At 51.9% G+C, this 27,512-nt stretch overlaps 1 protein-coding gene across 2 annotated transcripts in view; it reads left to right on the forward strand.

Annotated features, from left to right (window-relative positions):
• The first annotated feature begins 596 nt into the window (after window positions 1-596).
• Window positions 597-27,512, forward strand: part of DCHS1 (dachsous cadherin-related 1) — a 38,534-nt gene continuing 11,618 nt past the window's right edge. Inside the window, exons 1-7 of one of the 2 annotated variants that reach the window (XM_060399976.1) lie at window positions 597-1,134; window positions 16,380-18,290; window positions 24,871-25,059; window positions 25,151-25,382; window positions 25,485-25,721; window positions 26,047-27,072; window positions 27,294-27,487. In XM_060399976.1, the coding sequence (XP_060255959.1) occupies window positions 16,500-18,290; window positions 24,871-25,059; window positions 25,151-25,382; window positions 25,485-25,721; window positions 26,047-27,072; window positions 27,294-27,487 (3,669 nt within the window). In that variant the 5' untranslated portion in view covers window positions 597-1,134; window positions 16,380-16,499. Of the gene's footprint in view, window positions 1,135-1,746; window positions 2,009-16,379; window positions 18,291-24,870; window positions 25,060-25,150; window positions 25,383-25,484; window positions 25,722-26,046; window positions 27,073-27,293; window positions 27,488-27,512 lie in introns of those variants that run through there. The other variant, XM_027979423.3, reaches the window with a different exon arrangement.

Below are 27,512 nucleotides of genomic sequence, written 5' to 3' on the forward strand. Positions count from 1 at the left end.
CTTGGCCAAACAGTAAAAATAGATAGCATTTATGGACCACTTACTATGTGCCAAGTATATTTACATATATTAAATAATTTAACCCTAAGTCCTGCTTTGTAGATGAGAAAACTGAGTCAAAGACAGGTTAAGTGAATTTCTAAAAGCCACACAGCTTGTAAATGGCAGGGTCTGGACCCCAAGTCAGGCAGTCTGGCTCCAGAGTCCACAAGCTTAGTCACCATACCATACTGCCCTATCCAGTGGTTTGTTGTTCAAAATAAAGTAAATGAGAGCAAACCCTGTAATATGAGAGACTTTGTAAGGACTCAAGTATAAGGTTACTCCCTCTTTCCTTTGGTATGATTTTGGAAAAACAAAACAGCAAAAACCTCACCCTATATTCAAGCTTATATGGTATTTGCAGATGATTCCCAAATATTTATGTCCATCCCAGACCGCTCTTCTAAGCTGCAGACCTACCTAGCCAACAGGCACTTCAAAGTCAGCAGCCCAGATCAAAAGTCATCATCTTCCTAAATCAGCCTTCTGCAAGCTCCTCCTCCTCCTTTTGTCCAACGCAGTGAATGTCACCACCAAACCCAGCTGCCCAAGCCAGAAACCTGGATGCTATCAAGGATTCCAGCGTCTTCTTCACTCCTCTTGAAAAAAATCACACTCCCTTCTGCTTTCATCGAAACTTATCTCTCTCCCCAGAAGCTCCTGATTTCTTTATACCACTTGCACAAGTCTCAAGTCCAGAATACCTAACAGCCTACACTCAGTCATAAGGAAAGACAGAGAAGAGGGATCAAAACTCTTCCACGCCTCCATCTGATGGACTTATTTTCATTTTCTGTCCCAGTTGGCCCCTCAAGACCCTTCCCACCTCCCTGCCCAGTTTCCATCTCGCTTTCCTTTTCTGAGAAGTATATACCCTGAGTGAGAACACCCATCCTAAATCCCCTCGTTCCAGTCCCTTCCATCTGGAGCCTCAACTTTGGGATAAAAGAGGAAGCGAGGAAGGGAGAAGTAGGCGACGAAAATGGGGAAAAGAATAAAGAGCATGGGATAAACAGAAGTGATCGGAGAGAATGGAGAGATTCACAAGGAAGAAGAGGATGGGGAAAGAGAGATGACAGAGGAAATTGGGAGGTAAGGGGATGTGGGGAGGAAACACGGAGAAAGGGACAAGGAGAAGCGGTTGGGGAAAAAGAGGTGGGGAGACGGGAAAGGAGAAGGGCAGGCAAAGGACATGGGGAGAACCGGTGCGGTGAAGAGGTGAGGAGAGAGGATCCAGGAGAAGGGATGGAGGATAAGGGTCTGGAGAGGAAAGAACGGAGAGATGGGACGAGGAAGACGATGGGAAGAAGGGAGAGGGGAACGGAGAGAAAAGGGTTCGGAGGGGAGGAGAATAGAACAGTGAGGGAGAAGAGGGGACGGTGGGGGAATAGGGGGCGGGAAAGAAGATGGAAGAGCCGGACGAGAAGGAGACGGGGACGCGGAGAGGGGAGGCGGAGAACGGGACGGGGAAGAGGGACCGGGCGCTTGGACCGGGAGAAGGGAAGGGAGCGGGGACGCGGGGACGGCGCGGCGCCGGGGCCGGATCCGGCCGGGGATGGGGCCGGGAAGTCGAGAGGCGGAGGGAGGACGGGCCGGGGGGGCCGCGGCGCGGAGCGCGGGTGGGGGCGGAGGCGGGGGCTCGCGGGCGGAGGGGCGGGGGTTCGGGTTACCGCGCGGAGGGCGGGGGAGGGGGGGGGGGGGGGCGCGGGGCCGCGGCGGCGAATCTCGCATCCTCCGCGGGGCGGCTGTGGAGGAGGCGGCGCCCCGGCGGCGGCGGCGGACGGACCGATCGACGGGCGGGGGCGCGCGGACCGACGGCCGGTCGCCCGGAGCTGCTCGCGGACTGAGAGACAGCGGCGGCGGACGATGCGCAGCCCCAGGCCCCGCGCGGGCAGGCGCTGCCCCGGGGGCTGACCGCGCCGGACGGCGCCCCAGGACCGGGCGAGGGAGCCCGCGCCGCGCGGAGGTTAGTGCCCGCGGCTGCCCGGCCCGTCCGGGCGCGCCCGCCGGCCTGCCGGCCTCTCCCGGGCGGCGGTGGCGGCCACGGAGCCGGGGGCTTTGTTCTGAGCCGGAGACAATGGGGGAGGGGGGGGGCCTGGGCCTGCGGGACGAGGGCTAGCGTGAACGTGAACGTGGGGGCAGGGCTGGGGGTCTTTGTGCTGCGTGTGTCATCGCGTCGGGTGTGTGGCGGCGTGAGTGTGCTGGGGGTGTGGGCAGGGTGTGTGTGTGTGCTCCTCCGAGTGTGAGTGTGAGCGCGAGTGCATCGCCTAGTGTGAGTCAGTGCGTGTCACTGGGAAGTTGTGTGTCTGCGTGTATGTGTCTGGCCGTGTGTACGTGCGTGTCACTATGATGGGGTGTGGGTCAGAGTGAGTGTGTGTCTGGTGAGAGAGTCCTTGTGAGGGAGTGTGTGTGTGGGTGTGTGTGGTGTGTGTGTGTGTGTGTTGCCCGCCTCTGTGGGAGCCATGTGTCAGAAAGTGGAGGATGGGTGTGTGACAGACAAACTGAGACAAAGAAACTGAGGGGGGAGAAGTAAAGAGAAACAGAGAAGAGACAGGCCAAGCCCAGGCTGGAGGCCCTTCACCCAGACTGTGTTCAGTTTGGGTCCAGGCTGCCTAGATCAGAATCCCGCACAGGGGACAGAGGGAGGTCACCACCAGCCTCGGCCCACGTGGAGGGGGTGGGGAAGGGGAGGTCCAGAAGCACAATGAACTCAGTGTGGCGTGGGCTGGGCCCGCAGCCACGGGGTCACAGGCCAGAAAAATATTGTTGCTAATGTCAGCTCCTCAAATACCCACAGGGGACACAGTCACACGTCCACAAGAGATGCCTTCACAGCCATCACACGCCGCCCCCCTATCAGAGCCAACATACGTTTACAGAAGGTGCTCTGAGAATAGTGCACACCCACAGCAGAAATGGTGCAGCCAACACATTCCCACAGGACCTCTGTCAAAGCCAGCGCACAGCATGGGAGACACAGTTGCTGCCAGCACCTTTCCTGAGACACTGCCGGAGCAACATGCATCCACTGGGAACCTGTCACAGCCCACCAACATCTAGGTTGTACCTCAGGGCTGTCTGTACATAGCAGGTGTCTCAGAGACCTGACACTAACAGGATGCTGTGTTGCAGTCACTCTTACCAACACCTTGTACATCCCATAAGAAACACTTTTAGGTGTTATGCACATGCCACAGACTGAGCGGTCCCAACTGCTGAATAAACTCCCATTAACTTATGATGCTCACACCAAGGCTTCTTCTCACCCCTAGACCTCCCAGGGTTACCCTCTGGTTCCTTGAAAACTTGGGGACTTAGATCAGTTTTTCCCTCACCCCGTACCCTGCCGTGGTTCTAAGTGGCCCTCCAAGTGCAGCCTCACAGTCTTGAGTTCTTCAGCTCCTACTGCCATCCCCTCTCCCAGGACCACTCAGGGCAACTGGTCTGTCTCTGAAATTCTGTACCCACATTCTACTCTGCCCACAGCCTCCTGAGTCCTTTGAGCTCCCTGATGCCCTCACTCCCATTCTACTTACCCTTCAGCCTCACAGTGATCCCTTGCCCTTGACCTTTTTGCTTTTTCCTAATCTTCTCTTTCTGGCTTTATACTCCTTCCAGTTTATATGTCCAAGACCATCACTTCACCCACTCTTTGACCACTCTGTTCCATTGTTATTGTCTTTAGCCCACCCGTCCCACAGAGTCTCAACCCAGCTGGAATCATTTCCCAACCACACCAAGTGACGCTTCTATAAATTCACACTTCTATAAATTGCACCCTCAACTGGGCCCACCATAAGTAAACAAATAGATGAAATATTTTCTAGCTTTTTACATCCCTTCACCTTACATCCCTCATTGTCTTCAGCAGACTAATTAGTCAACCCACTGGATCATTTATTCTGCGAACACCTATTAAGCACCTACTGTGTGCCAAGCAGTGTGCTAGGCACTAGCATTACAAGGGTGAACAAAATAGACATGGTCCTTGCCCTTACGGAGCTTACAGGCCATGAGGTGAGCACGCTGGCATGGCAGCACGCAGCAGGCCAACCCAGGCCCTTGAAGGGGAACTGGAAGAGGGTTTGGGGAGGAAGTGGCATGGAAGCTTATGCTTGATAGGTAAGTAGGAGGCTACCAAGCAAAAGAGAGGTGGTGGTGAGATGGAGTGTGTGGAAAGTATGCCAAACCAAGGGGGCAGCACTGGAAAACCCACATTAAGAAAGTATTGTATGTCTGAGGGGGAAAGCAATCCAATGAGCCTGGCACTGATAGCACGACGTGAGGGTAGGTCAGAGAGTCTGGGAGAGGTGAAGAAGGGTTAGTTAGGTCGTGTGCTTCTTGTAGGTCACATGAGGGCTTACTAAACCCAGGGATAATTGAAAGTCACTGAATCATTTGAAGCTGTGGTGTGATATGATCAGATCCGTCTTACAGAGACCGCTCTGACAGCAGTGTGGAGACTAGAGGGAGGCATCTGAAAAGAAGGGGATAGTTGGCTGTTGTAGGAACCCAGGAGGGGATAATGCTGGGCTGAACTGGAAGAATGGCAGAAGAGTTTGAGATAGTAGGTAGCTTCAAGAATTCTTTAAGCGGTGGGGTCGGAAGGACTCAGTGACAGAATGGATGTGGGGGCTGAAGGACAGGGAGGAAGGAAGGAAGAGCGGACACGACAGACAGACCTGGTCTGCCGGCCACTCGGAAAGTTGAGGCCATCCAGTTTGAATTCCCTCGGCTGTTGCAGATCCCATCCACTTCGGCCTCAGGGGACACCTCACGCGACGAAGTACTCTTGAATCTTATCCATGTGTCTGGTTTCTCCCTCTGCGCCCGTTCCTCCTGTGAGCGCATGAAGAGCCTCCGGGCTGTCCTACTTTCCTACACTCTGAAATACCTGACTAGCTAAGACACTCTCTCGCTTTGCTTCACTGCCACGTTTTGTGAAAAGCTCTTCTGCACCAACCTGTTCCCACCTCCTGACCTCCCATTTATTCCTGCCCCATCTACGTAACTGCTCTCCCTAAGAGAACATGATTTCTCGTTTGCCAGATTTAGGGGCTTTTTTCAAAAGTCCTCAGCTGCTTGACCTCTTGGCAGGGTCCAACATTGTTGACTGTTATTTCCTCTTTGACTCATTCATGTCTTATGCCTTTTGAACCACTATTTTATTCTGTCAACATTTGATGAGCTCTCATGTCCCAGCAACACTACTAGGTGGTGGGAATATGATGATGGAAGACACTGTTCCTGCCCTCAGCAAAGGAGACAGGCAAATAAACAGATGATGGTACAGTAGGGTGGGATCTGTGCATCCCTCTCTCAAAACACCTCCTAACTGTTCCTTCTCTGTCTACTTTGGGGGCTCCTTTCGGTGGCACCTAGGGCTTCCCATGTGGCTCTAGTGGTAAAGAACTCACCTGCCAATACAGGAGACACAGAAGATACAGGTCTGATCCCTTAGTCAGGAAGATCCCCTGGAGGAGAAAATGGCAAACCGCTTCAGTATTCTTGGCTGAACGATCCCATGGACAGAGGAGCCTGGCAGGCGACAGTCCATGGGGTCGCAAATAGTTGGACATGACTGAGGGACTGAGCATGCATGCACGCTATGTGTGATTGAGTGACCCCTAAGTGTTACGATTTATTAAAGTTCTGACTTGGACCTTCTTATCATCTCACTGTATACACCCCTCTGGGTGATCTATCGCATTCATTTCCAGGGCTTTAATTATCATCTGAATAAGCTGATGACTCCCAAATAACTCTTTCTTCCAGATGTCTCTTCAGACCCCCAGACCTGCAGACTTGCTTCCTTTTGGATTTTTACTGTTGAGCCCATACTATAGAGTCCCCTAACATGTCCCAGACCTGATCTCATCATTCCTTCTTCCCCCAAACCACCGTCTGCACTCAGTTAACAAGCTACAAAGCCAGAAATTAACTGTAGCCACTCTCTTCTCTACATATCCTATAACCTAGAACCTGTTGGTTCTCCTTCCTTCCCAGCTTTCTCTGATGGGCCATCCCCTTTTATCCATGGGCTCAGCTACTGCCTTCATCTCATCATCTTTTCACATGAGTTACAGCAAGAGCCTCCTAACTTGTCTCCTTAGACAAGTCTACTCCTAGTCTACTCTTCCCTCTTCCAATCCAATCTTTTCCGTAAAATGCAGATCCAGCCATAGCATTCCCTGCTTGCGGTTTTCAGTATCCTTACACTATCTTGGGTGAGATTTCCACATTAAGGAGGCTTCAGAGATCTGTCACGATCTGACTCCCCCCTTCCTCCCCAGCCTCATAGCCTGTCCCGTTTCCATAGTTCCCTCACATTACAAGTCCCAGCCATACTGAATTCCTTGTCTTTCTCCAAAGACGCTGCATTCTTCCATGCTTCTGGCCCTTTAGACATACTGCTCTCTGCCTGAAAAGCCCTTTACTCCCTTTGTCTCCTGGCTGACCCCTTCCCATCCTCAGCTCTCTTCTCAGACTCTCCCTCTCCTGACCACCAGACCAGCTTGGAATCCTCTTGTCTCACTGTTGTCATTGCCTCTTTACTTTTTCTCTCTCTGCCTGGGCTGGGGCGTCCTTAATGGCAAGATTGCATGTTATTCATCATCACATCCCCAGGTTCCTCTAGAGACGCTTGGCAATGAACAAATGAAGGAATGAGGCACCTCACAGCACCTCCCTCACGCTCATTCACTCTTCAGAAGACTGACTCCTGGTCTCAGCTGCCCGCACTATAGAGTCACTTCCACACATGCCCACTTACCCAGGAGAGACGTTCCAGTCCCCTCCCCGACAAGCTGTCCTTCCTGCCCCTACACTCTCCTCTTCTCTCTCTTTCACCTGGGCTTCTCTTCTCCTGGACCCTCTTCCTCTCCCCCAGTCTGTACTTTATTTCTCTTTCATTCAGCTGCCAAATATCTAATAAACACCAGAAATTTGCAGATCCAAATCTATTGGACCATGTGGTTGTTGGGGTTCTTGGAGGGAGTGGAAGCCGAGGAGGCTGTGACATGCTATCAGGCCACAGGACTACGGTGCTGCTCCATCTGTTCTCCTCCACCAGGCCCCCTTCCTAGGAGGTGTCACAGGCTGCCCCTTCTGCTAACAGCCCCCTCACACATACCATGCTGTGCCCTCCTGTTCCTGGCACCCAGACCCTTCCCCATATCAGGTTCCCAGATACTTGTGCCATCTTCCTCTTTTCTTCTGCCTGTCAGTAGTAATAGAAGTAAGATCAGACTTTCTGATGCCCTGGCACCTGCAAGCAAAAGCCCCCCTGATGGGTTCAAGCTATTGGATCCCCTCGCCTTCCTGGGTTCCTGCTGCCTGCCCCTCCCTTCAGCTCCGGTGTCTGTGTTTCCAAGTGATCCTCTTCCTTCTGGGCATTTCAGCCTCTGCCACTTAGGAGGGGCTTCTCAGTTCCTCTGTGCCCTGTTGAGAGGGCATCTCTTCCTGGCAGTCCACCTAGAACCCCCAGGCCTGTTGTTTACGTTTTTCTGTCTAAGTTGCTCAATGGTGGGAGCTATTTCTTCTCAGAGCCTGGAACACACTCTCATATTCTTGGTGAGAAAGGAGGAAAGGGAGGCAAGGAAGCAGGAAAGGAGGGCCGTACTTCACACCTTCCAGTCACACCATTTGTCACCTGGATCACCTTAGCTTCTCTGAGCTTCCCTTTCCTCAGCTGAATATGGAGGTAACAGTGGAGTTGTTGAGAACTGAGAAAGAAAATGGCCGTTAAGTGTTCAACTCTTAATTTAGTTCATTTTACTTCCACAATCTCAGTCCCTCTGCTACTCTTCTTCTCAACGTCTCATTTCCCCAAACTCGTTCTTCCCTCTACATCTCCAACTTCTCTGCCTTCTCACTGGCCTCCTGTGTAGCCTGGACTCTCCTTGTGAGACTTAGACCTTAAGACCAGGCTCTTGCTGCTCATCCCACCACCCCTAGCTCCCTCACCCTGCCCTGCCCATCCCTGCCCACGCCTCCCAACCTGTGAACACTATGAAGGCAGGGATGTGATCTGTCCAGGTACTGCTATGTCTCTACTGCTTAGTATGGTGTTTGGCACATTGTAGGTCTTCAGTAGATACTAATTGAATAAATGTATCAATGAATTATTGCACATGCATGCCCTGGACCCATCCCTCCTATTTTTCCCTTTGTCTTCTAGAAACATCCAAGCCTCCTCTGGTCATTTCCCCTCTCATCACCTCTCCCTTCTGAACTCACGCCTACCTGACCCTCAACCTGGTCTCGTAACTGCCTTGTCATTGATCACCTCTGATCCACCACGTACACACGCTGGAATTACTCTCCTACCCAGAGTTCTCCTCAGGCACCTTCCCTGTTCGGTTGCCTGGCCACTTCCATGACCCTTTATCAGGCTGTTCCAGGTCCTCCAGCAGAGAAGCAGTGTTGTAGATGAAAAAGCACTAACTTTGGAGTCTGTCGGAGCTGTGTTCCAGATATTTCCCTGCTACCTGCTCTGAGTTTTTGTCTCCTCACCTGTAGAATAACACTTATCCCAGGGTTATTGTGAATGTCTGGCACACAGTAGCAGCCGACATTTATTGAGCCTTCACTGTGTGCCAGCCACCATGCTAAAGTTTTTGTGGCATTTTTTCGTTTAACTCCCCTATCAACTATATAAAGCAGGAACTTTGATCCCCATTTTACAAAAGAGAAAACTCAGGCCTAGAAAGATTAAACAATTTTCCCAGGATTACACCATAAGCAGCAGAGTCTGAATCTGACTCAGCAGAGCCCATCTTCCTAACCACTGTAGTAATAGCTCATGCTTGTGGGGATGGGGGAGCCTGGTGGGCTGCCATCTATGGGGTCGCACAGAGTTGGACATGACTGAAGCGACTTGGCAGCAGCAGCAGTGCGCTTATAAAATGCCTACTTTATGCCACATACTATTCTAACTGCAAATACACTGTAGTGTTATTATTTTCTTATTTTATAAACGAGCAAACGGAAGCACTGAACATTTAAATGGTTCACCAAAGGTTACATAACTAGCAAGTGAGAAGCTGGGGAGAAATCCCAGAGTGGTTTGGCCCAAGTCCAGTCTTCGGCACTGTCCTCTCCTTCCTCACCGTGACACATTGCCTCTTTTCTAGGTGTGCAGTAAGCACGTGTTGAAGGATGAATCTGTGCTGACATCTTGTCTATGGCTAGTTCATTCATTCCCTGTCGTTTCCCGTTGCAGGAGGCTTGCTCCCTTAGGAGTCTCCTGAAATGATTCTCCCCAAGGTCACTGTGACCTTATTACTGCTAAAACCAATGGTCATTTCTCAGTATTCATCTCACTTGGCCTCTCAGCAGCACTGGACACTTCCGACCCCTCCATCCTTGTTGAAATGCTGTCTCCTTAATGTCTGAGGTACGGCCTCCTCTTTCTTCTCCAAGAAGAATCAAGCTCTCCTTGGCTGCCCCTTGAACGTACTCTTCCCCAGGGTTCTGTCCTAGTCTCTTTTTTCTCTCCACACATCCTAGCTGATGGGTCTCTGCACCCATGGCTCTCAGTTACTCCTTGGTTGGTCCAAATCCATATCTCCAAACAGACCTCTCTCCTCAGCTCCAGACCTGCAAATCTAACTGTGTGAGGGACATCCCCATGACAAGACCCCAACAGGCGCCCCCAAAACGGCTCTCCTCTGTGGTATCCTAATGGCCCCACATTAGTCATCAGACCAGCACTAACTGGAGTCAGTCTAGAGCTCTTCTATTCCCTCACCCTTCCTGAAGGGTCCGTGGCCAAGTCTTGTCAACCTCACCTCCTCACATTTTTCTTCTGTGTCTACCCTGTCCCAGGTCCTACTGACCTGGGCTACAAACACCTTGTCCTTGGTGCCCCTCCTCCTGTGGGTCCTCTTCTCCAGGTCTCCATTGTCTTGCTAAGTCTCTCCCTTCAGTTCCCCTGTAATTTCTGCCTCACTCCATCTTTCTCTTCTCCGTGAATCTCAGGCAATGTGGAGTGCATACTCCTGGGATAAGAGCAAGGCTATGTCAGAAGGAGGACAAAAATAATCACTTCAGGTTTTGGTAAGCTAAGTCTAGATGCTAAAACTGTAAAGATAACCACAAGAAATAGGGAACTTTAAAGCCAGTGAAGTGATAAAGACATACTAGAAATGATAAAAACCTGATTCTGAAGAGTAACTTTTCAGGGGGAGGGGGAAGCCATGCAGCTGGAGTGGGTACAATCCGCAACTAGATTAGTAATCGTTAAATAAATGTTTTATTTTTAAAAAAGAAAAGGCTGTGTTAACTCAGGACAGTTCTTTCACGCCCAGCCCCAGTTTCCTCACTGAAAGGTGGGACGCCTCCCTGACCCGGGCTGTTAGGATGATTAAGATGATTAAATAAGGCACCGTCTATGAATTGCCAGCACACTAACAGCTCAGAAAAGAAATTTTCCTTCTGCCTTCTCTGCTCACATCCGTCCCGGCCTCTCCCTGAGGTGCCTAATGGGAACCAGTCCTCGGGAGGGACAGAGCCAGGCCCGGGCACTGCCCAGCTGCCCATCCATGAGGTTGTCCAGGGGACATCCAGGGGAGCCAGCTTGTCAGCCCTCTCCTCTCCCTCCTGTCCTCACTCCTCTTTTCTGCTCCCCACACCCGCTCCCCAGCCCTAACTCCTTCCTTTACTTATGCCCCGCCTCACTCCAGCCCAGCTGTTCCCGTCTCTGACTTGCCTCTCCTTTCTGTGTGAACTCCTCACTCTTTCCTTTGCCGACACACACTCACTCTCCCCGAGTCTTGCTCCCAGTCATCCCCTGTGAGAACTCTCGCCTCTCTTCCTTTCTCCTTTTTGCCTGGCCCTGTACCTCCACCTCTTGCCCAAGGCTGCCCTCTTCTTCCTCCACTTCTGGGCCAGTCTGCCTTTTGCAGCCCCCTCCTCACCCTGTTGTCTTTCTGGTCCCTGCCCCTTCCTGGCCCTGGGACAGGAAGTTGAGGGAGGAGGCCTGTGAGGTGCCAGCTCCCCCAGCCTGCTTCCCCGCTGCACCTCGGGCCACTCCTCTTCCTCCTCCTGGAGCACCCTTCCCTTATGGTCCCCCTGCGACTCCCCCACAGCCCACCTCTTTCCTCTCCCATGTTCCCCCTGCTCCCAGGTCCTGTAGACACACAGGCTGTGTGTGTGTGTTGGGGAGGTGGGGTGTGGATTGACATCACATTGCAGGCCCCAATGAACAGTCTTGCCCCTCCCCCTCCTAATGAGAACCAGCTGTGGTTCCAGAGGCCCAGATGTGGGGCTAGAGGGGGAGAGCAGGATGGAGCCAGAGGACAGAGTAACAGGCCCGGGACGGGGCGAGGGCATGTAGCAAGGAGATCTGGGCGGGGGAAGCACTGTGACCAGTCTAGGGGGAGAAAGAAGACAGATCTGGGTAGGAGGCAGGACAGACTGGGAAAACAGACAAGATGGATGGTTTAGACCAGATCTGGGGGAAGGGGTGGGACAGACCTGGAGAGGGAAAGAAACAGGAACAGGGAGGAGGAGCAAGTCTTGGGGAAGAAGCAGTGAAAAACCCTGGACAGATGGGGAGATGGTGCTGAGAAGAGAGTTGGAGAGAGGATGAGACAGTCTCGGGAGAGAGTCTGGAGTTCGAGTTTGGAGCTGGAAGCCCTGGAGCAGGAAGTGATGAGGCACAGTCCAGACAGGCCCCAGGGACCTCAAGGTCACAGCTGCAGCCGCAGAGCTGACCACGAGTGCCCCGGCAGCGTGTGTGAGAGCGTGCCGGCGTGTGGGTCGGTCTGCCAGCGGGAGTCTGCGCAGGGGTGAATGTGATCTGCCTGTGTCCATGAGAGGAAGGGTGTTGTGTGTGTGTGTGTGCGCGTGTGCTTGTCTACGTGAGGCCTGTGGGAAGGTGTCTTTCTGTGTGTGTGTGTCTAGGTGGACAAAAGCATGCCTGTGTGTGCCTGCATGTGTGGATAGTGGAGGAAGGTTCCAGGTGAATGAACGTGTGTGTGTGTGTGATAACCTGCTTCTCTGTATGTGTGAGGAAGGGTATCTCTGTATATGTAAGAGTAGACTGTCTATGTGAGTGTGAGTGTGTATGGAGTGTGCCAGTCTGCCCATACTCAAGTCTGTGCATCTGTGTGCCTGGCTATGTGTGGGCCTGTGACTTCATGAGGAGGCACCTTTGTGCGTCCACTGTGAGGGTGTATGCGGGAGTTTGCATTGGACAGGGACCCAGGAGGGCACCAGGAGGGCACCAAGGTCTGCACGACTTGGGAGAAGGGACATCTGCCTGGGCCTGGATGCCTCCTCACGCTGATCACTCACCTGAGAGTTACCTCACATCACTCATGCATCTTTTCATTCAGACAACATGCTGATCATGTGCCATGCCCTGTGCTACACAAAACAGTGATTAAGATACAGTCCTGGCCCTCAAACAGCTGACATTCTGTCTCTGGGTGCAGAGAACCCTAATGCAGAATGTAAGAAGTACATTGACCTCACTGTCTGTTATCATCTCTGCCCACCCTGCTTTCTCTGCACTGACTGATTAAATGAATAGGACCCGTTCCTAACCCTTGACCCTTACCCCAGTCTCGAGGCCTAGATCCCCGACCCTGGCTGGTGCACCACCTCTGTACACTGAGCCTCTCCCCTCTCTGGTCAGGCCTGTGATCACTCCGCCCTTCTTGTTCTCAGTTCCTCTGATCTGTTATTCCATGTGGCAGCTCCTTAGGCTTTGCAGACTTGAGCTCTGGGAAGAGGGGTCTTAGTGAACCCTCCAACTCTGAAGCCAGGATGAGGAGCCTCATCAGGGATGGTGCTGGGAACCCAGGCGAGAGCACCTACAAAGTGCCCAACTCTGGGCTCCCATTTCTATCACCTGTGATTTTCACAAAACCTCAGATACTAGGCATTACCATGGCCGTTATATGGATTAGGAAAATAACATTCAGACTGGACTGAAACTTCAGGGTCCCAGCTCTTTTCGTTGCCTCACACAGATGGAAGAGATGGGGTTGGAAGTATAAGTAGAGGGTCAGAAGTTCTTATCCCTGGGGATGACAGGAAGTCCTAGAGCAGAGCAAATCTCAAAAAACCAAAGAACACACTTCAGTAGCCACTTCTGTGGCCACACTTCTGACCGTGGTGCCTCAGGGGCACAGGCTCAGGCGCATCTGTGTGTGACAGAGTTGGCATGTCCAGGGACATTTCCCCTTCTGTCAGTAGGTGAAGGCGGTGGTGTGCAGTTATGAGATTCTGGCCATTCATTCTGCACTGATTGCCTGCTCTCACGATACCTCTACCAAAGGCTGGAGAACCTAAGACTAAGACCCTCAAGCTGCTGCCCTTAGGGATCTTCTGATTCAGCGTGGAAGGAGAGGAGAATTGGGCAGACACATGAGCAAAACAGGGCTGCTATGCAATTTGTTGTCAGTGTGCACCCAAAGCAGTGAGAGCCCAGTAGGCTACTCAGTAGGCACTGCAGGGAGGTCAAAGAGATAGCATAGAAACATCCACAGAAGACAGCATCTTGAAGTTCGAGCAGGAGATGGCCAGTTGGACAGGATCTTTAAAGGATATCTCAGGACGAGAGCATAGTTCATACAAGGCAAGAAGTTGCAGGGGGAACAGGTGAGGGGTTTAGTGTAGGAGCGCAGGCTGCAGTGGGGGAAAGTGAATGTGAGGCAGAGTGGAGAGATGGCAGGGCTCAGGTCAGGAAGGTATATTAAGGGGGTTGGGCTTTGTCTTGTGAATAGAGATTCTATACTTAGTGTCCATGAACCCTTAAAACTGCAGACACACTTTCGGTGTATGCATCTGCTTTCTTTTTATCCAGAGTGGGCAGCGGTTTTCTGCCATCAGTAACGGCAAACCAGTGGAAACCTTTTGTCAGGGGTGGTTTGGTGAGAGTTGTGAGGATAGCTCCAGTCAGGAGGACATGGATTAAGGGGTCCAATCCAGGAGGCACAGGGAGGATAAAGGACCGTGGAAGGAATCAAAAGGAGGGATGACAGTGCTTGGACCTGGACAGCAGCAGTGTGAAAACGGGAAAGTGCAGGCTTGAGATGTGTCTCACTGAGATAGTCAGGTTTTGACTGAAGAAGAGCAAGGAAAGCAAGGAGAGTTTCTGAGTGATGATGCTGTTCGCAGGAAAGGGAAGGGAGGAAGAAAATCAGGTTGAGGTGAAGGTTAGGAATACCTTGTAAGGGAGTCTGTTTTCTGGGGGGTTACGTGTCTCCAGCACTCTCCAGAGCTGGAGATTGCAAAGTCATCAGCAAACAGACATAAAATGATCAATACTAAAGCTGAAGCTCCAATACTTTGACCATTTGATGCAAAGAACCAACTCATTGGAAAAGACCCTGATGCTGGGAAAGAATGAAGGCAGGAGGATAAGATGGTTAGATAGCATCACCAACTCAATGGACATGAGTTTGAGCAAACTCCAGGAGATAGTGAAGGACAGGGAAGCCTGAAGTGCTGCAGTCCATGGGGTCACAAAGAGTCAGACACAGCTGAGCAACTGAACAACAAAGAAAACAAAATGGCTGATAACATTTTTAATTGAAGGTGTGGGAGGGGATAAGACCACCAGGGCAGTGTGAAAAGTGGGAAAGCGTGTGGCCCTGGACTGAGTCCCGAGGGGCACCAGTTTTTAGGGCAGAGGAAGAACTTGCCCGGGAGACTGAAGAGTGGGCATAGAAGCACAATGGAAGCAAGAGGTGGGGTGTCACCGTGTGACTCCAAGAGGACTAGGCTTCAAGAAGCCAGTGATCAGTGACTCAGTATTTCAGAATGATGCAACAAGATGAAAAAGTGTCCATTGGATGCAGAGTAGCGATGGTTGGAACCTTAGTGAAAGCAGTGTCATGAGAGAGGAAGCCTCTCTGCGTAGATGGAGGAGGATGTGAGAAGTGAGAAACTGGGGGAAGTGAACAAACCTTTCTCCACTGATTCTGCTCTCAGTCACTAAAGGCCTTCCTGGGACGTTAGGCCTCCTTCTCCTTGAATATCAGCAGTATTTGAAACGCTGTCTCCCTTAGCATTGTTGGCACCACCCTTCCCTGGATTTCTTTCTCTCTCTTTGGCCAGTTAAGGATGCCTTTGTTCAGCCAATGGTTCGGGCCAGAAATTTGCCCATCATCCTTGACTCTTCCCACTCCCTCATCCTCTGCCTTCAAGCCGTCATCAAGCCCTGGCCATTCTACCTGCTAAACCTCCCGCAGAGCTATCCACTTCTCCCCATGTTCATTGCTGACACTCATCCAAGTCTCCATCAGAGACATACCCTGGCCTGCTGTGTCCTGAGGCCTGTCCTAAGATAACTTCCCCATCTGTGTGATCCTGTGTTTACAAAGGGGCAGCAGTGGTGATTTTCACAAGATGTAAGTCATGTTGCAGTACCCTCTCTTAGAATCTTTCATGGCTACCATTTGTCCTCAGCATAGAGTTCAAATCATCAGTATGGCCTCTGAGCCCCTGCCCCATTTCATACCCTCTGCCTCAGCACTCTGTACCTCACACACACGCCCTACCTACCCCCAGACACTCTCAGCCCTTTCTTGACAGTAGACTCTAAGCCTCCCTCTCTGTTCCTTCTTCTGAGTCTTCTCTCATTTCTCTGTTCCCCTTCTCTGCCCACCGTTGTCTAGCTAACACCTATTCCTCGGAGAAGCACTTGCTGACTCCTGACTGTGATCAGCCCCTCCTTGCTCTCACAGCTTCCTGCACCTCTCCCTCGAGGCCCACATCACACTGCTAATTACTTGTCCAGTTCCTGGACTGTTTTCTTTATTCACTAGTATGTCCTCAGTTTCTCTACATAGCAGGTACTCAATCTGTTGTTGAATAGAGTAGAGAGGGAAGTAGAGCCAAAGGGGTGTGTGTGTATGTGTGTATGGGGGAGAGGGAAAAGGAGACAGAGAGAGAGACTTCAACCTATTTAAATGTTAATAGAAGACTGGCAGAGAGGAAAAGGTTGAGGTTCAGATGACATTGCCAAGCACATGGTTATTGAGGTATTAGTCCTGAATGAGAAGAAAAATGAGAAAGAACTGGCCACATGTTTAAGTCTAGAGATGGAAAGAAGGGAATCTGAAGGCATTCAGACCTGAACAATAGGAATAAAGCAATCTGCTGGGGGATGGTGGGGGGCAGGAATCAGGATGGATAGGACCTGTCAGCTAAAAGCTGTGGTGGATCCTGAGGAGTTTCCTGGGCCCAAGATGGTACGAGGTAGCATGAGGGCCCTACAGGGAGCTGAACACACTTCAGTACTGGTGTGGCCTGGACCCCAGCCTCCCTGGACTGTTGATTCCTCCCCCATCATGACTTTTTTCCTTCTGATTTTCTCCCAGGTCAGAGAGTGTGAGCTGGAGCCAGGGTCCAAGTTGGGCCTGATCCAAAACCTGAGATCAAGCTGCTCCTGGAGCCTGGCCTGGAGCTGGATCCCAAGGCACAGCTGGACTGGCCCTGCCATGCAGAAGGAGCGGGGCACTGCACCTTCGTGCCTGGGCATGCAGATCCCCAGGCCCCTCCCCCTGCTATCATTGCTGATGCTGCTGCTCCTGGGGGCGGGGGCGCCAGGTGCCTGGGGTCAGGCTGGGAGCTTGGACCTGCAGATTGATGAGGAGCAGCCAGCGGGCACGCTGATCGGGGACATCAGTGCAGGGCTTCCAGCGGGCACAGCAGCACCTCCCATGTACTTCATCTCTGCCCAGGAGGGCAGCGGGGTGGGCACGGACCTGGCCATCGATGAACACAGTGGGGTGGTCCGTACAGCCCGTGTCTTGGACCGCGAGCGGCGGGATCGCTACCGCTTCACTGCAGTCACTCCCGACGGCGCCACTGTGGAAGTTACTGTGCGAGTGGCTGACATCAATGACCACGCTCCGGCTTTCCCACAGGCTCGGGCTGTCCTGCAGATACCTGAGCATACAGCACTTGGCACCCGCTACCCACTGGAGCCTGCTCGTGATGCCGACGCTGGCCACCTGGGAACCCAGGGCTATGCCCTGTCTGGTGATGGGGCTGGAGAGACCTTCCGGCTGGAGACACGCCCTGGTCCGGATGGGGCCCCAGTGCCTGAGCTGGTAGTTACCGGAGAGCTGGACCGAGAGAACCGCTCACACTACATGCTGCAACTGGAGGCCTACGACGGTGGTTCACCCCCTCGGAGGGCCCAGGCCCTGCTGGACGTGACACTGCTAGACATCAATGACCACGCCCCAGCTTTCAATCAGAGCCGCTACCATGCTGCAGTGTCCGAGAGCCTGGCCCCCGGCAGTCCGGTCTTGCAGGTGTATGCCTCTGATGCCGATGCAGGTGCCAATGGGGCTGTAACTTATGAGATCAACCGGAGGCAGAGCGAGGGTGACGGACCCTTCTCCATTGATGCGCACACGGGGCTGCTGCGGCTGGAGCGGCCGCTGGACTTTGAGCAACGTCGGGTCCACGAACTGGTGGTGCAGGCTCGGGATGGAGGGGCTCACCCTGAGCTGGGCTCGGCCTTTGTGACCGTGCATGTGCGAGACGCCAATGACAATCAGCCCTCCATGACTGTCATCTTCCTGAGTGCAGATGGCTCCCCCCGTGTATCTGAGGCTGCCCCCCCAGGCCAGCTTGTTGCTCGAATCTCTGTGTCAGACCCAGATGACGGTGACTTTGCGCATGTCAATGTGTCCCTGGAGGGTGGAGAGGGCCACTTTGCTCTCAGCACCCAGGACAGCGTCATCTACCTGGTGTGTGTGGCTCGACGGCTGGATCGGGAGGAGCGCGATGCCTACAACTTGCGAGTTACCGCCACGGACTCAGGCTCACCTCCACTGCGGGCCGAGGCTGCCTTTGTGCTACATGTCACTGATGTCAACGACAATGCGCCTGCCTTTGACCGCCAGCTCTACCGACCCGAGCCTCTGCCTGAAGTTGCCCTGCCTGGCAGCTTCGTGGTGCGGGTGACGGCCCGGGATCCTGACCAGGGCACCAATGGTCAGGTCACCTACAGCCTGGCCCCAGGCGCCCACACCCGCTGGTTCTCCATAGACCCCACCTCAGGCATTGTCACTACGGCTGCTTTGTTGGACTATGAGTTGGAACCTCAGCCACAGCTAATCGTGGTGGCCACTGATGGGGGCTTGCCCCCTCTCTCCTCCTCCGCCACAGTGAGCGTGGTCTTGCAAGATGTGAATGATAACGAGCCGCAGTTCCAGAGGACTTTCTACAACGCCTCGCTGCCTGAGGGCACTCAGCCGGGAACCTGCTTCCTGCAGGTGGGTAAGCCCCCCAACACACAGCGGAGTGGTGCTGTGGGTGGGAATGGATCAGAGGGTCGCAGGGGACCTCAGAGCAGGAACCAAGCCTTGGAGGTGCTAGCTGTTGATGGTGACATTTGCCAGAGGGTTCAGTCTTACTCAGTGAGCTGCACAGTCTGTGCAGAAGGTGAGGGTTACTGAGAAGATGAGAAAGCAGGGTGCAGGAGCTGGGCCAGGCAATCTTGGGGTTGAGAGAATTAAGATTAGATACAGAGAAATGTGTCTTGTGGTGTGAGGAAGTGAGAGGGGACTCTTTAAAGTTTCAGAGCTGTTCTGCAAGGGCAGAGATGGCGATTCTGCTCACCCATGTGGCTCCTGTTCCCCAGGGCAGATGCCAGCATTTACAGAGCCCTCCAATCCTAGTCCAGTGCTTGACTGTCCTGGCAGATACACCCGTCCATGCCCTTGGAACGAGCCCTAATGCGACTTGGGATCAGGCACAGGGATGAGAGATAACAGGAAGTATTCGGTGAGATCCCAATGTCCAGGAAGACCTCTCAGAGGACAGGGCAGGAACCCTGGACAGGCTGAGGGAGCCACAGACTTCCTGCAAGTCAGGCCTGGACGAGATGGGTGGGGAGGCATGCAACTGGAAAGGCAGGCCAAAGCCAGATTGCAGAAGTCCTTGGACACCAAGCTGTGAGGAGTTAGGACTTTACTTGGAAGGCAGAGAGGGTCACTGAACTTCTTTGGTCCAGAAAAGGCAAGATCAGATGGTTTTTTCTTTGTTTAAGACTTTATGTTTGGGAGGCGGTTTTTGATTCATAGCACTATTAAGTGGAAGGTGTAGATTTTCCATATGCCCCTGCCCCGACTCACACTGTCAGCATCCCCCACCAGAGTGGTACATTTGCTGCAACAGATGAATCTACATAACCATCATTATCATTCAAGTCCATAGTGTCCATTAGAGTTCACTCTTGGTGTTGTACCTTCTATGGGTTTGGATAAAAGTATATTGTATGTGTATAATGGACATATATAATGACATACAGTATAACACACAGAGAGTGGTTTCATTGCCCTAAAAATCCTGTTCCCCTCATCCTTCCCTCCTCAACTACAGATTGTTTTTTTTTTTTTTTTTACTTTACAATATTATATTGGTTTTGCCATACATCAACATGAATCCACCACAGGCATACACGTGTTCCCAATCCTGAACCCCCCTCCCACTTCCCTCCCCAAACCATCCCTCTGGGTCATCCCAGTGCACCAGCCCCAAGCATCCTGTATCCTGCATCGAACCTAGACTGGCAATTCATTTCTTATATGATATTACACATGTTTCAGTGCCATTCTCCCAAATCATCCCACCCTCTCCCTCTCCCACAGAGTCCAAAAGACTGTTCTATACATCTGTGTCTCTTTTGCTGTCTCGCATACAGGGTTATTGTTACTATCTTTCTAAATTCCATATATGTGTGTTAGTATACTGTATTGGTGTTTTTCTTTCTAGCTTACTTCACTCTGTATAATCAGCTCCAGTTTCATCCACCTAATTAGAACTGATTCAAATGTATTCTTTTCAATGGCTGAGTAATACTCCATTGTGTATATGTACCACAGCTTTCTTATCCATTCATCTGCTGATGGACATCTAGGTTGCTTCCATGTCCTGGCTATTATAAACAGTGCTGCGATGAACACTGGGGTACACGTGTCTTTTTCAATTCTGGTTTCCTCAGTGTGTAAGCCCAGCAGTGGGATTGCTGGGTCATAAGGCAGTTCAATTTCCAGTTTTTTAAGGAATCTCCATACTGTTCTCCATAGTGGCTGTACTAGTTTGCATGCCCACCAACAGTGTAAGAGGGTTCCCTTTTCTCCACACCCTCTCCAGCATTGTGTTTTTGTTTGGTTGTTTGTTTGTTTTTATTGTCGTTGGGTTTTATTTGGCTGTACCACGTGGCATGTGGGCTCTTAGTTCCCCAACCAGGGATTGAACCCATGTCCCGTGCAGTGGAAGCATGGAGTCTTAACCACTGACCCACCAGGGAAATCCCATGTTTTATGTTTGTCTGTTTGTTAGTTAGTTTGGAAGCTAACTTGCTTTAAGGGTGAAAATAGATTAGATCAATGGTAAGTAATACACTGAAAACTTAGCATTGTAGGCCTGGCACTGTGCTGGGTCCTGAGAACAAAGAAAGGAGACAGTCTTGTTCCCAGGCAGGTCACAGTCTAGGCAAGGAGATACACCAGTAGCTAGTGATGTATCAGGTGGCATATGAAGCGCTATGAAAGCCTAGAGGCAGACCTTTGCAAAAGCGGTGATACTTTGCCAAGGGGATAATATGGGGTATATGGACGGGAATTCCAAGCCCACAGAAAAAGCTACAGGGCACCATGATATGTGTTCAAGGGCAGCATTGTTCAGGTTGGCCTCAACTGTGCTGATGAGAGAGTTATGGGGAGACGAGAGTAGACAGGGGTTGGATCAGCAGCTTTGACTTTATTTTAAAAATCACAGGGAACCAACGAGAAGTTCTAGGTGAATCTGATATGTCTTCTGGAAAGATTGCTTTGGCTCTCCCACAGAATTGTGGATGCAGGAGAGGAGACTAGAGGCAGGGAGATCTCTTAGGAGGAAATGTTTGTGTCTCAGAAGACCCCTGATCATCTTCTAGGAGCTGCTGTTTGCCTAGACTTTCAGGCCAGTGCCTGGACCTGGCTGACCTCCCGTTTGGCCAGACTGTGGGTGCTTGCCTGCCTACTGCTCTCCAGCTTCCACCCACTCTCCCATGTGTTTACTCTCCCTCTTGGCCCAAGACCAGTGGGCTGTGGCTTCTAACTTCCCTCCTCACTAGTGCCTGAAGCAAGAGGGCATCTCTCCAGGTGGTTTCCTGGAGTTTTTACTAGTAGTAATCATAGGGAAGCAGGGGTGAAAATGACCACTGGGTGTTCATAACCTTTATAAGAAGGCTTAATATTTGACTCATTCAATATTCATTTGAATATCTGTCATTAGGGACACAGAATACAGTAATGATTGAGTAACTGCTACCTAATTCATGGAGTTTACAGTTTAGAGGGGAGATTCATATGCAAAGAAACAGTTTTACTGCGATAAAAGAAACTTCCATATGGAGATATATACGAGTTACAGATGGGCAGTGTGAATGCTTTCCCAAAGAAAAGGACTTCTGAGCTGAGACAAAGGATAAGCAGGAGCTGACGAGGGAACCAGATAAGGGCAAGGTTCCATACAGAGGTGACATGCTTGTTCAAGAGCCTATAAGTGGCTTAGTGTCTCTGGAGTTTAAGGTGTGAGATGGAAGAGTGGGAGATGAGACTGCAGGAGGCCAGACAGTAAGGAATGAAGCCAAGCCAAGGAGTGTGAGCATTTTTCTTTAAAGGACATTGAAGCTTTTTGAGTAGAGGAATAATTTGATCATATTTGTTCTCTCAAAAGATGCTTTTGTTAGTGCAGAACAGTGGTTCACAACAGCTGGTGATTTTGCCCTCTGGAGGAGACATTTGTCAACATCTAAAGACATTTTTGGTCATCACAACTGGCGGGATCGATCAGTACCTAGTGGATTGTGTGCGTGCAAGCTCAGTCGCTCAGTTGTGTCTGACTTTTTGCGACCCCATGGACTGCAACTTGCCAGGCTCCTCTGTCCATGGGATTTTCTAGGCAAGATTACTGGAGTGGGTTGCATTTCCTCCTCCAAGGGATCTTCCTGACTCAGGGATTGAACCCACGTCTCCTGCATCTCCTGCATTAACAGGCAGATTCTTTACCACTGAGCCAACTGGGAAGCCCATTTAGTAGATAGAGATGCTGCCAAGCATTCTAAAATGCACATGACAGCACCACAACAAAGAAATGTTTGGTCCAAAATGTCAGTCATGCAGAGGTTGAGAAGTCCTGGTGGAGGGGACAAGACTGGAGGGTTAGACATCTATCAAAACGGAACTATAGTAGCCCAGGGGAGAGACGACTCAGGCCTGAGTCAGAACAGCGATAATGGTAATGGAGAGGAATAGACAAATAAGAAGGATAATGAGGATTTACTTGGTCCCCAGTTGATTGATATGTCGGCAGAGGAAAAGGGAAGAACAGATTTCTGGCTCGAGCAGCTGCGTAGATGGAAGAATCATTAGAGAAAGGTTGGAATGATCATGAGTTTAGTTTAGGACAGGTTGGATTTAAGGTGCCTGTGGGACATCCAAGTGGAGATGTTGAGCAGGCATCTGGATGTACAGGTTGGGAGCACAGAGGAGTGGTCTCGGTCAAAGTACAGATCATCATCAGAGCCACAGCAGTCGAAGAGAAGGCACTCAGAGAATGTGTAGAAGAAGATGCCAAGGAAAGGTTCCAGGGAACAACAGTGTATAACAGACAGAGTAAGGCAAGGTGGAGGAAGGCTGGGCAGTGGAGAAGCAGTGGCAGGAGAAGCAGGAGAGACTCCTGGGAAGGAAGTCAGCATGGAGCAGATGCAGTAAGTTTGTGGTCTAGAAGGAATTTTAGAGAGTTCACACATGAAGGTCTTTATTTCCTCCTTGCATTATTGCATTTGATGAGAGCTGGGGGTGGGAGAGGGGGGCCGTGGAAACAAGAGAGAGGTAAGGTTAGTTACAGCTTTCAGGCAGAGCTGGAGAGGGAGCTGACCAAGGTTGGACTCTGAAGAGGGGCTGAGAGCCTGCTGACAATGAAGGCTGTGCCTTTGTAGTGAAACCTCTGAGCAGAGGCTGCAGAAGCCAGAAAACTCACTTCTGCCTTGGTCATTTCCAGTCACTGGCCCCTGTGCCTTTTGGGGTCACTTCCTGACAACCTCCTTGACCACTATTTATTGCTTTCTTCCTGCAGCGAGTCAGAGGGCAGAGGTCTTTAACAGCTTCTGGAGATGGTGCCGCAGCTGTGCTGCTGCCTACCAGATGGATGCAGGGGGAAGTTTGTCTCCTGGGATATCCGGGCCCATGGCCACAGTAAAGAGTTAGAGCAGGAGCTGTTTCCAGGGCTCAGCATGGCAAGGTCTTAGTGTCTCTCAGGAGGGTAAACAATGGCACAAATCACTTCTGTCAAGGGCCTGGGCAACAATCAGAAGTCCTTGGCTCGGCTTCTCTCTGAGCAACATTTTCTGGCTAAGAAAGGGGAACTCTCCAGCTTCCTTTCCATAGCATATCATGACCCTGAGGCCCTCATAGCCACAAAGAGTACTTTGTCACAGCTACAGCAGTCTGCACCAGCTAACCCACTGTTGAGGGCCTAATGTGCACCCAATTTATAAAACTTGCTTTGAAAGAAGCTTTTGTTGTAAGGCAGGGCAATCCAAATGTCTGTTTACTCAATGAACAAATTTACATAGAGTACCTACTGCGCACCTGGCCCTGTCTTAAGCTCTGAAGCTTTTGGAATGGCGTTTCCCGCTGATCTGACTCTGAAATGTTCAGAGGCTCCTGACTTTGGTGTCCAATCATAAACCTTACCTGAGCCAAACTAGGAGATGTCTGAGAAGTCACCAAGAAAGCCTTTCCCTATTTCTTAGTTTGGGGGAGCCCCTGGAGCTTAATGACCTGAATGTTGTCCTATAGACCTGCAGTTCTCTGTCTCTCATTTCCAGTGAGATTGGCTCGAGAGGGATGTGAAGGGTGCATAAGCCACATCCATAAATGCACAGAGCAGACCCTCATCAGCCCAGCGATCAGTCAGATCCCACTTAATGACCAAACTCAATAAAGAGAAGGCCTATGACAGCAGTCTGAATAACTCTGTAGGTCAGCCAGTTCTCTGCTTGGAGTGATTCTGAGACTTGGTGATGTTTATTAACTTGTTGTGACCCACCTGGAACTTGCTGTCACAGCCCTTAGCACTTTGCTTTCCTCATCCATTTGCAGATTCTGTATTTGTGAATTCGCCAACTGTCTAAAATTTCATCCCCTGAATCCACACTCTTGGAGTTTTCACTGTCATTCCCGGACATGTGCAGAAGGATGGAAAATTCAAGTCTCTTGATGAGCACATTCCGGCTGAGGTCGAACAAGGCAATGCCCTGCCTTCATGTTTCAGCTCTTATGTTGTAAACAAGGGTCCTTTTCGTGGTCTATTTGGTGCCTCATTTTTCACATTTTTGTGCTTTCTGTTTGGTGATTTTGCTGTTTAAAATGGTCCCCAACTGTAGTGCTGAGGTGCTGTCTGTGTTCTTAAAAGCAAGAGGGCTGTGCTGTGCCTTATAGAGAAAATACATGTCAGTTTCACTTAGATATGAATTGTGCCATTAGCCCTGAGTTCAGTGTTAGTCAGCCAACAATATATATTAAATAAGGTGCCTTTAAACAGAAACACACATAAAACAAAGTTATATATCGATCAGTTGACAAAAATGTTGTGATCAGAGGCTCATAGGAAGCTAACGCAAGTGGTGAGATCTGAGCTGGGTTTAGAGTTTAGCCTGTAACCTACTAGTCCCTTCTGTGTATCCACCATCCAAAGACTCTGGGCACCAACTGGCCAAGGGTCTGCTCCTTCTAATTGCTACTTAACTATGGCTTTTCTGGCCAAAAAGATGGGGCATCACTCACCCCAGCCTCTCCCCAGGTGACAGCCACAGATGCGGACAGTGGCCCATTTGGCCTCCTCTCCTATTCCTTGGGTGCCGGACTTGGGACCTCAGGGTCTCCCCCGTTCCGCATCGATGCCCACAGTGGCGATGTGTGCACGACCCGGACCCTGGACCGTGATCAGGGGCCCTCAAGCTTTGACTTCACAGTGACAGCTGTGGATGGGGTAAGTGGGCACACTGTGGGCAGGTTGGGGGGAGGGTACTCAGCAGGGCCAATCAAGACCCACCTGACTTAATGGCTGCGTGTCTCACTAGGGAGGCCTCAAGTCTATGGTATATGTGAAGGTGTTTGTGTCAGACGAGAATGACAACCCACCTCAGTTTTATCCACGGGAGTATGCTGCCAGTCTGAGCGCCCAGAGTGCACCAGGCACAGCTGTGCTGAGGGTACGTGCCCATGACCCTGATCAGGGACCCCATGGGCGACTCTCCTACCACATCCTGGCTGGCAACAGCCCCCCGCTCTTTGCCTTGGACGAGCACTCAGGTAAGGATCCTCCCATTCCCAGGGCCCCACCTGCCCCCCACCCCAACCCTTCCAGTGATATTCTGTTTCCTTATGCATCTCCACTTCTGTCCCTCCTCCCAGGGCTATTGACGGTAGCCTGGCCCTTGGCCAGACGGGCCAGTTCCATGGTGCAGCTGGAGATCGGGGCTCGGGATGGAGGTGGCCTGCAGGCAGAGCCCAGTGCCCGAGTCAACATCAGCATTGTGCCTGGAACTCCTGTACCACCAGTATTTGAGCAGCTTCAGTATGTCTTTTCTGTGCCAGAGGATGTGGCACCAGGCACCAGTGTGGGCGTAGTCCAGGCACACAATCCACCAGGTATCCCTTATCATTATATCCACGTGGTGCCATACCCAGACACCCCAATGTAACCCTCGGGTATCACACCACTGACAGTCCCAATACAAAACACTCTGGTTCTAGTCCCCGCCACCTCCTTAGGCATGGTGCAGGCACTCTGCTTCATCCCCAGGTACACGAATATCACCCTAGTGCCACCCAGCTTCTCTGCCAACACCTGCCTCTCCTCTAATACTTTGAAAGGCCCGGATGTGGACACTACCTAGCCCTTTTGGGGATCAGAGTCTGGGCTCCAACTTAGAAGGTGTCCCCATCTCTTTTCTGACTGCTCTCTTTTCCCTAGGTCGCTTGGGACCTGTGACCGTTGCCCTATCGGGGGGTGATCCCCGAGGACTCTTCTCCCTAGATGGAGCCACTGGGCTGTTACAGACACTTCGCCCTCTGGACCGGGAGCTGCTGGGACCAGTGCTGGAGCTGGAGGTGCGGGCAGGCAGTGGAGTGCCGCCGGCGTTCGCTGTAGCTCGAGTGCGCGTGCTGCTGGACGATGTGAACGACAACTCCCCTGCCTTCCCTGCGCCTGAAGACACAGTGCTGCTGCCATCGAGCACTGCCCCAGGGACCCTCATCTATACACTGCGGGCTCTGGACCCCGACTCAGGAGTTAACAGTCGAGTCACCTTTACCCTGCTTGCTGGCGGTGGTGGGGCCTTCACTGTGGACCCCACCACAGGCCACATACGGCTTATGGGACCTCTGGGGCCTCCAGGGGGGCCAGCCCATGAACTGGAGCTGGAAGCCCGGGATGGAGGCTCCCCACCTCGCACCAGCCATTTTCGACTACGGGTGGTGGTACAGGACTTGGGGACCCGTGGGCTGGCTCCCCACTTTGACAGCCCTACCTACCGTGTAGACCTGCCCTCAGGCACCACCCCTGGAACTCAAGTCCTACAAGTGCAGGCTCGAGCACCAGATGGGGGCCCTGTCACCTACCACCTTGCAGCAGATGGGCCAGGCAGCCCCTTTGGCCTGGAACCACAGAGTGGATGGCTGTGGGTGCGGGCAGCACTGGACCATGAGGCCCAGGAGTTGTACACACTGAAAGTAATGGCAGTGTCTGGATCCAAAGCTGAGTTGGGGCAGCAGACAGCCACGGCCACCGTGAGGGTCAGCATCCTCAACCAGAATGACCACAGTCCCCGCTTGTCTGAGGAGCCCACCTTCCTGGCTGTGGCTGAGAACCAGCCCCCAGGGACAAGCGTGGGTCGGGTCTTTGCCACTGACCGAGATTCAGGACTCAATGGACGTCTGACCTACAGCCTGCGACAGCTGTCAGAAGACAGCAAGGCCTTCCGCATCCACCCTCAGACTGGTGAGCACTGGGACCCAAAATCTGAGATCCCATAGCCTCATCCTCAGAATGGTGAACACCCAGACATGATCCCCGGAGTCTGGTCGTGGGGACCAGGACTGAGCCCAGAGTTTTCCCCAGGCATTCTTTTCCACACTCCCCCAACCCCAGCCTCCCACAGACCCCAGGCTCTTCATCTCTGGCTACCCCATACATGCTCTCTGTCTATCCTGCATTTGCAGGAGAGGTGACCACACTACAAACTCTGGACCGCGAGCGGCAAAGCAGCTACCAGCTTCTGGTGCAGGTTCAGGATGCAGGGAGCCCACCGCGCAGCACCACAGGCACCGTGCACATCGCAGTGCTTGACCTCAATGACAACAGCCCCACCTTTCTGCAGGCCTCAGGGGCTGCTGGTGGAGGCCTCCCCATACAGGTATGTGAAGCTGCAGGGCCCTGCC

This window comes from Ovis aries, chromosome 15 (assembly GCF_016772045.2).
Source record: "Ovis aries strain OAR_USU_Benz2616 breed Rambouillet chromosome 15, ARS-UI_Ramb_v3.0, whole genome shotgun sequence".
Taxonomy (NCBI): Eukaryota; Metazoa; Chordata; class Mammalia; order Artiodactyla; family Bovidae; genus Ovis; species Ovis aries.